This window comes from Lytechinus variegatus, chromosome 13 (genome assembly GCF_018143015.1).
Source record: "Lytechinus variegatus isolate NC3 chromosome 13, Lvar_3.0, whole genome shotgun sequence".
Lineage (NCBI taxonomy): Eukaryota > Metazoa > Echinodermata > Echinoidea > Temnopleuroida > Toxopneustidae > Lytechinus > Lytechinus variegatus.
In genome coordinates, this window is record NC_054752.1 from 11,765,294 (window position 1) to 11,775,178 (window position 9,885).

General features: G+C 39.8%; 1 protein-coding gene across 1 annotated transcript; it reads left to right on the forward strand.

Moving 5' to 3' along the window:
- Positions 1-1,137: 1,137 nt before the first annotated feature.
- Positions 1,138-9,393, forward strand: LOC121425873 (flavin-containing monooxygenase 5-like). Its single transcript, XM_041621956.1, has 7 exons — positions 1,138-1,432; positions 4,320-4,468; positions 4,873-5,191; positions 5,865-5,920; positions 6,734-7,127; positions 7,438-7,688; positions 8,238-9,393. Exons 1-7 carry the CDS (start codon positions 1,321-1,323, stop codon positions 8,583-8,585), a joined length of 1,629 nt encoding a protein of 542 aa, XP_041477890.1. The 5' UTR covers positions 1,138-1,320; the 3' UTR covers positions 8,586-9,393.
- The last annotated feature ends 492 nt before the right edge of the window (positions 9,394-9,885 follow it).

The window sequence follows — 9,885 nt, forward strand, 5'->3', positions numbered from 1 at the left end:
TATTAACGCTAATAAGACTAAAGGTCTGACGAAGCCCCCCACCCCCCGACATTTTCGCGATAAACCGACCAAGCGTCGCTCGCTGACTCTTTCCTCTCAAGTCTTGCGCAACTTTTGAGACCAAAATTGCGACCCCCAGGTATTTTCGTGGTTTCGAAATTACGCAACATTTCGTGCCAACAGGGTTCTGGGAACGATTTTTTTCACTTGGGGTGCTGATGTAAATTGAAAGAAAAAGGTTTGATCACTACAAAATTGGTCCGAAAATTTGAAAAGAAAGAAAAAGGGGGTTACTAAAAAAATTATAGTAATTTTGGTTCCATATTTTTCAATTCTACACATCTTCTAGAATACCTGGGGTGCCGGCCTATAACGAATAATACACCCAGCACCCCCGATTCCCAGGGCTATATGGCAAGGCGGAGGGTCATGGTTGCTCAATCACATTTTCGTTGGATAGTAGCCTCCTCCTTAACTTGGGAAATATGAAGTTTTCGTATTTACTACGGGGAAACTTTCTACAACGCATCGATTCTTTTGAAAATTCAACTAAAATCATATTGTAGAGCTGTCCCGGTTCACCATCTTTCGACAAAAGCATCTCAACTCTCCATTGTGATTTGAATTACATTTTCAAAGGAATATATTGTTACGTTGTAGAGGGTTTCCCCGCTGTAAATGCGAACAGTTCTGCATAACTGAGAGTTGTCTTGATGATCGGTTGAGAATAAGGTCATTTAACAGCTTGTAGTTGTCTGATTTCAGCATTATACTATACACACCCTCCCATTTCCCTTGTAACATGGGTAGGGTTTCACTTTTACAGGTCCTATCCGTGCTTTCTTTCTTTTTTTTTTCTTCAGGTGGGTGTTTCTGTTATGTGCCAGGTCATAGGTCAACGAAAACTTTTTCATCATTTGATGTTGATTGTGTTTAGGTGAATTTTCGAATGTATATAATTCCCTTGACATTGAAACGAAATTTCCTCTGGCACCCCTCTTCTCACTTCTCGCTTGCTCTAAATGTTGCAAATAAAGATTATAAAATCGTTAGGTCAAAGGTTCAGGGGTTAGGATATGGAAAAATGTGGGTATCGCTAATGAGATTCAAAGCAAGCGAGGGGAGACGGACAGTTTTCAAATCAGCATCAACCTACATTGGCCTTCACGAAGCTGAAGTGTTTCAGAGGGTTTCATTAATGAGTAATGGGATAGGCCTACCACTGCGCTGAAGCTAGATGACTTAGTCTTGTTTGAGTTATGTTTTAATGGAATTAAGGTGCATTCATCACAGTTGGTGCCCGAAAAACTGGTGAGCGAAATGACTGGCAGGATAGCGGTGATTGGCGCAGGAGCGTCGGGGCTGGCCGCCATTAAAACATGTCTTGAAGAAGAATTACAACCTGTTTGCTATGAACGATCGGCGCACTTGGGTAAGTCAAGAAAATGAGGAATGAGGAACTTATAGCAAATCGTCGCCATTGCTCTAACGGAAGCATTTTACCCCCCCCCCCCACCCCAAAAAAAAGAATATTCATTCATATCTGGATATAGGTACAAAAACAATTATCATTTACAGATATGTTTTAAAAAACTGCAGGCTAAGGTGCCTTTTATTTCATATGATTTTTTTTTTATTAATTCGTTGTATGAAGTGTTTTGGAATTATTCACTTTTGCATGAAAACGTGAATATTTGATACTTCGGAAGTTAGTTTGGTCGCACAGGGTTAATGTCTGTTTAAATATTTTTCTAAAGCAGAATAAGAAAAATTGATTTAGTCTCTTATGATGACGAGCTGCGACTATTGGCATGGATATGTGCATGCTGTGGACTAATCCTCATCAGCTCATTGTCCACTTGAGTGTTTCATAAAACTCCGTCACACTCGAGGCGGAATGAGCCGGAATGCCGTCGGAAGGAAGATTCTTGGTACATTCCTGGATATTCGAAGCGCATTCTAAAAATTCTGACTGCATTCTGAGTGCATTCCAGACATTCGGGTCCATTCTTGTGACCGGCCCGAATGTTTTTCTCATGTTCAAAACTTTCGAAGTGCATTTGAAGTGGAGAAATATCGAACGACATTCGAAGTGCATTCTGACTGCTCTCTGACTGCAATCTTAATATTCTAAGAGCATTCTGATCGCATTCTAGTGAAAACCGAATCGCATAAAACGCGGCCAGCTGCTGTTGTAACGTCATTTGGCAGTAGAAGTCACCCGGTCATGTCGCAAAAAAGGAAGACATTTTTGCAAAAGTAGTGAAAATTTCGAATTCCTTCCCGAATGTGGCACGAATTTTGAAAGTTCTTCGTTCCTGCTGGTTCTGCTCGATTCCTGCTGATTCTGAATAAGTGTGACGGGGGTATAATGTTTGTAAATTACAAAGGTGGAACTTGTGATACTTGTGCTAGAATATATTCCTGTGTAGCTGACTTCGGCCTGTATTCGGAAGTCGGGTTTAATTAAATCCCTGTTTTAAAGTTGTGGTTTGACTATGCCATAGTGGCATAGATCTTACAGTAGAATTTCAATGTATCAACTCATTTTGCTCTCAATATCATTCTTGACTGTTTCGGAAGGATAAATAAGATAGCTTACCTCATCATTCATGCAACTATATGAGCACAGTAAGCATTAAAAAAAAACATACAATGTAAGTAAAATGTTGACATGTTTGGCTTTCTATAATTTCAGCACAGTTATAACCATGGTATAAGTTAAACCGACTTTAGAATACAGGCCAATTGTATCCAATAGCAAGTAGTTGTGTTAAAGTTGTGGGTAACTTTACGAAAAACTTTATCATGTCTATGAAACGCCAACCTGCTCCATGATTGACTGTAACTTTCTTGACTGATTCTCAGGACACTCCCAGGACAATCTGAAAAAATCCGCGAAAATTGCTAGTATAATGTGCTGGGAAAACCTGGATTTTCCGCTTCTGGTCCGACATAAACGCCGACAGAACTGACATAATTTGATTCCGCAACACTTCCATTCTAGTTTTGTCCACGCTCTGGTGGACGGTACACACTGAGAGTGTGTCCCGTGGAGGGGGGTGTGGCACTCGACCAAAAAAGTGATAGGGGTGTGCCGCGGACGAGACGAAAAACGGGGGCTTAGAGCGGGCTTATTGTAAAAAGGAAGGTTCTCGGAATTACAAATGTTTGTGAAAACAGGGGTCCTTGGAACGGATCGCCAACATGTCAGTGCGTAGGTATCCCTATGGAACGGGTATACGTGCACATGGTGCATGATGGAGCTACTGAGCTCACCCGTTGACACGCGCCGCCGAGTGTGCTCGCGCAGAAGCGATGATCGGACAGCGGTCTGCGACCGCTTTTCACCAAAATTATTCACCAGCTTATTCTAGCAGATCAATACCACCGGAACGGCGCGACGAAAAATATGCGAAGCTTTGGAGCGGATTTTTTTTTCCTTTTTTTTTCTCGATAAGAAGAAAATGCTATGCTTTAGAGAGCAGCTTTATTTTTTCTTTTTCTCAATAAGACAAAAAATGTTGTGACTTAATTTGGAAAGGAAATTTGAGGTAAAAATGGGGGTCCCTCCCCCACCCGGGGTTGTGCGTGTGTGCGTTTTTGGCGCTAGGATGAGTGGGTGTGTATGCAAGAAAATGTATGGATATCTCTCTGTAGTTCTCGCCACAAGGCGAGCCTTAATTTCTAAAGAGACCTTCATGAACTTAAACTTTTGGAACAAAATAACCTGTACGTGTGAAACAGAAAAATCAAAGAAACAGATTAACGAAAGTTAGAGAAGAATCGGACAAAAAACTGAGAAGGTTATGAGCATTTGAATATTGCGATCACAAATGCTATGGAGATCCTGATTGGCAATGCGACAAACATGTGTGATGTCACTTGTGAACAGATCTCCCCATTGCATTACTATAAATTTCACTTAAATTGCCTCTTTTATCACATCTATCAGTAGATCATGTATTCTTTTTATAGGAGGGCATGTAATACAAATATTTAAAGAATACATCATGGATAAAGTATTTGTATCAGAAAAAGCAAAAAGAGACAGTTGGGGTACTTTATAGTCCATCAAAGGGAAAGTTGTTCACATATTGTGACATCACACATCCGTGTCGCATTGCCAATATAAGAATCTCCATGTTAGTGAATGTAATATTCAAATGCTCAAAACCTTCTCATTGTTTGTCCGATTTTCTCAAACTTTCGTTGATCTCTTTCCTAGTATTTTTCGTATCCTCACAAGCCTTACTTTTTCCGAAGATTTCATTCCCCTTTAGTAATATTTACGACATCTATTTTGTGATCATTATTAGGTGGTCTGTGGTATTGTTCAGATGATGATCCTCGTTCTGATCCTCGTGGACCTGGTGCTGTTTACCATGGTCTCCATACCAATATCTCCAAGGCATTGATGGCTTACTCAGACTTTCCTTTCGCAAAGGATTTACCCCCTTTCCCGAAGGTATGCCAATATAACATGTGGTCTTGGAAATGAACGAATCAGTTGTTCCAATATAGTCTGGAAAATTGTGGGATGTCGGATATCAAATTACTGGAAAAAATAATTAATCACATAACAGGGTTCGTTTTCCAAAGGGAATTGGTAAGCACCCCCGCAACTCGCCTGCACACAAATGCCGCACACACACACCCACACATACATCTGCATCATATCTGTACACTAATAATACACAGATCAGTGATCTGCATCCACATAAGCCTACACTGTATGGCAGCTCTTTTACAAAATAATGAAAGAAAAGGGAAGAGAGACAAATTTGAAAAATAGATCTTTTGAAATGTCAGAGGTTTCTAGGAAAGAGATATTAATAAGTTTATCTCACTTATTGCTATTTAATGATAAAGGGGGCTGATGTCTATAAGTACTACCAGCAGTATGCCGAACACTTCAGACTCCTCGAGCACATCAATTTCAATGTGGAAGTCGTGTCCATCGACCAGGACGCCGATTACGAAAGCACTGGACGATGGAAGGTGACAGTCCGCCCAATGTCTGGCGAGAAAAGGAGTGAGGTCTTCGATGCTGTGATGGTGTGTACTGGTCTTTATCCCAATGGGCACCTGCCAGACTATCCTGGGTTGGATTCCTTCAAAGGACAGATCATGCATAGTTGTCAGTTCAAAAGAGGGGCTTACTTCACGGACAAGAGGGTTCTGGTTGTAGGTAACTTAGATTTTTTAAATATTTAAATTTTACCCCATGTTTTATTTCCAACGGCTTTAATGCAAAATATCTGAAAACAATAACCTAACATCATCGTTCTATTAGTGATTCATAATATAGAAACATGATTAATAATACAGTTTCCATCAGGACATCATGTAGCTTCATGATTTTAGGATAGTAGTTCTGATTGATTCACAGGACAATGAGGAGAAAAATAGAATATTTCGTATTTAAAAAAAAATAGAGAGTGATGTCATCAATTCCCTAATTTGCATACCAACCGAGATGTGCATATAACTGTATTGTGAAATAAAGCAAAAATCCAAAATGTCCTAACTTTTTCATTTTACATCCAATTTTGAGCAATTATGCTAGTTGGATTTTTCTCTTTTATTCAAATCTAGGTTTTGCTGGGGTGGACTTGTCATTTAACTAACAACATGTATCTGTTTCCAGTCATTATGTTAAACGAATTCCATTTTCGTCATAAAAGTTAAGGTTACATAGAAAATAGATGTGGATTAATTTCATGCGGAAAAAAAATTCGAACACACGAGCCTCTGTTTCAATGTCAAGGACTAATCCTGGCCACAACCGGTCCACATGGAGATACTGATAACTATTATTACTCTTTTACTTTTGGTTCATAAATTTGGTTAACGCTGAACAGGTTCAAGTATTTCGGGAGGAGATGTTTCCAACTTACTCAGTCACCACGCTGACCAGGTAAGTGCATGGGATTTTGCAAACTATGTTCTTACCAATTAAGAACAAAAACAAAATTATGTAGGCCTATTTATCATGTTTATGATGAAGGCCCATACATTCCTTCCGTTCTATTCAAATATATTTAAACAGAGTAACTGTCTAGATGGGGTCTAGGGTTGCTTGGCTCTCACCCATCATTCAGAAGGGAGCGAACCGATCAACCATAATGTGTTTCGGTATAAATATATGGATCAATAAGAATATATTAGGCATTCAAATGGGCCTATATTACAAGACGTCACAACTCATGACAAGAGTTGGCGCGATAGCTCAGTCGATAGAGTGGGGGTTTGGATTCCGATAACCCGGGTTCGATTCCCAAATGGTGCATTAGTGCCCTTTGGTAAGGCATATTTATCCTCATTACCAGGTCCCTTGGAGAGGACCTTAAGCCGTTGGTCCTCTGGTTGCTTCCTCACAGGCATTCGTGCTTTCTTATCAGTCAGGTAAAAAAAAATCAGTACAACGGTATGATGGGTATGTTCCTGAATAGTGCACAGGGTTTAGGACTTGATTTAGTGTTATACTGCATGGTATTGGCTGTTCGTTCATATCATTCTGCTTAAACATGTTAAAGATACAAGTGCTTAACAGACGTAATATGACCCCAGTCATCGGACCCTCATTGGCATGTCCGTATACAGAATGCATGCACTTCTGCCACTCCTTTACCAAAGGTCTCAAAATAAAACCTTAAAATATTCATCATAGTAGCATGGAAATAGATGATTTCTAGTGGTGATTGAATGATTCATTTTTTTTTTATTCGAGGTATTCCTGAGCTTGCGGCACGGAGCATGGTGTATCCCGCGATTCTTTTACAACAACCAGTCTGTAACCGATTTCTTCAGTCGAAGATGGAAAACCTGGATACCACCCAGGATGCTTATGAACTGGCTTGTGAACAAGCTGAACCACCACACGGATGGGAAGATACTCGGCTTACAGCATTCAAAGGGTCTATTTAACGTCCATGTCATGGTGAACGAGGGTATAGCTACTAGCATCATGGAAGGAAGAGTAAGAATCAGGAGTGGAATTGAGAGATTTAAAGGCTCCAGTATCCATTTTGTAGATGGTTCGGTGATTGAAGACATTGACTTTGTCATCTTTGCCACAGGCTACGAGCTCAAGTTCCCTTTCTTCAAGAAAGACATCATTCCGGGTATGTTAGATTAGACAGTCCGCTATGTTCAATGAAATTGTCATGTATCCCTCACCTGAAATGGCAGAATTCAAATTTCAAATCGTGTCAGTGGCCAAACAAATCACATTCAGTAGGATGTGAGTTACCTGTACAGATTGTGTTCCATTTTTTTAAGATTTATCCATAACTATTAAAGCGTCATCTGTTCCATTGTGCGTTTCTTGCTTGTTTCCATATTCCTTCCAACTTTCGTTAGTTATTAGAATTTTTTCCCTCGCATCCTGATTTTAACTCGTTATTGTTTTCGTACCATGAGTGCATTCTTTAGACGGATACGATAAGATAGAGCTGTACCGATACATGTTTCCTCTTCGGCTTCGGCATCCAACCCTCTCCTTTGTTGGGATGTGCCTCCCATTTGCAATCGGTGCCAATATGTTCGGCGAGATGCAGACAAGGTACATCACCAAGGTCTTCAAAGGAGAAGTCAAGCTACCTAACTTTAAGGAAATGCAACAGGAGATCATGACTACAAAGGATCTCAACTACAGGCAATTCGAAAATCACTTCCCATTCTCGGTGAGTTCTCTGTAATCTTAGGGCCGTTTCATAAAGCTGACCGTTAGTTAAGAGTGACTTTAAGAACGGCTTGTGCTCATTTTTGTGGTACTCTCCATTAAGGTGATTATATAACGCGTAAAAAATGTTCACCAGTGGTTCTTAAAGTTACTCTTAACTTACGAACAGCTTTATGAAACACTCACCTGGATGCGTGAACCTGTCTGAGATTGTGGGATATTCAATGCGTATGATGGGTGTGAAAGGATATATTCATGTTGGTGGATGGATGGTAAAACTAATCAAACCCGTCTGGTAGAGCTAGGAGTATATCGGGATGTCGGCTGAAGCCAATACTGCACACAGCAAAGAAAGAATGTACCGTACTTATGATGCATGTTGTATAGTCCAGGGGTCGAAATTGCAGGGTGAATCGAAAGTATTTCGGATGGGTCCCAAATGCCATCGTTCCCATTTTCCTTATTTGTCATCAACATCCTGAATCTCCTTTACTTCAGTTGATTCTGTTCGTATCAAAGGTCCCACTCGATGTTTTGTTCTTTTCCTAAGGTCAACCCAGTAGCCTACCTCGATCAGCTTGCCAAAGCAATCGGTGCGCTACCAAGTTTGACAAAGCTAATCTTCACCGATCCTGTACTCGCTTACCACTTCTACTTCGGAGTGGCATATCCTCCTTGCCATAGGTTGGTAGGTCCTGGTGCCACTCCTGGGGCGAGACAGGCTCTTCTCGACTGCAGGGAGAACCAGGTACATGGTATTACACTCACAACAGTGCGTGGGGATGCCAAAGATTGTCTGCAAGCCTATGAAGATAACCAAAGATCGTTCGTCAAGATCTACGTCACAATGGCTATTGGTGTCATTTTATCTCTTATTGTCTACATGATCATTTTCTAGACCTTCTCATTTGAAATTTAAGTTCAGGCGTTTGTAATAAGTCTAATCATGCAAATGAAAAGAGCACACTTAGATTCGGGCTTTGTCATTCCGGTGAATTGACAAGCAGTAGCCTCTCGACGAGCATGTGGAACTAGCATTGTTTAACATAATTCAATCAAGTTGGTCCTTATTGTCAAATCTGTAAAAACAAAATGAAATATTGTATATAAAACAAAAGCAATATTGAGTGCGTGACATCATTGACTGTCTCATTTTCCATGTCACCGAGTTGAATTTTTCAGTGCTATGCTTGTTTGATTTTGTTCTATTCAAATCAACATTTTTTTCTCAGGTGGACTTGACCTTTAATTAGAGAGGTGTGGATATTCTACCAGTAATATTGCCAGATGTTTTCTTGCTTCCGAAAACAACTCACATATCCACCATTGTCCACCATTTTTATTAAGCCAAGGACATAGCTAAACGATAGATAGTTGAAGACGTATTAGCCATCCTTCACCTCTTATAAGAGATGCGTTTCAACATTTAAAGCAAAAACTGTTTTATATACGATATGCATAAATATGTATTCTAATATTGTTTTCATATCACTTTATTATTTACTTCCGATTTTGCTATTTTTATCCCTTTAATGTATTGGTGGATTGTTGTGTGATTGTTTAGACTTTCTTGTAACTGTTTAACTTGCCGTTTTTATCAGGTTTACTGTGCTTATGTTTTATTATGTTGGCGCGCCGAGGTCTAGTGGTCCTGACTCTCGCCTTTCAAACAGAGGGTAGTGGGTTCGAATCCTAGCTATGGCGTGTTTTCCTTCAGCAAGAAATTTGTCCACAATGTGCTGCACTCGACCCAGGTGAGGTGAATGGGTATACCCGGCCGGATTATTTCCTTGAATGCACTGAGCACCGGTGATGGTAGGTCGAGCTAAAGCCGGGGTAATAATAGCAGCGCTTTGTATTCTCAGGCAAAAAACGCTTTATAAATCCAGCTATTATTATAATGATTATCCATGTTTATTTTTTCTTACGTTACTTATTGCAGCTATTAACAAAAGTGATGTGACGAATATTACTGTTTTTTTTCATCCAATCTAATTCGGCCATTTCAATGCGAATATCATGAATATGTTATCTTGTATAGTCATACATTCGATTATTCTCAATTATTTAGAAGATTGCTGATCCGACAGTGATATTAACCTTTGAAAATTGATAATCTTTGCATTAACTCAAACTTAATCGCGCTTTAAAGTGTGTTACATGTACGTATACAGGTTATAACTTTAGTTTTCTCTTGC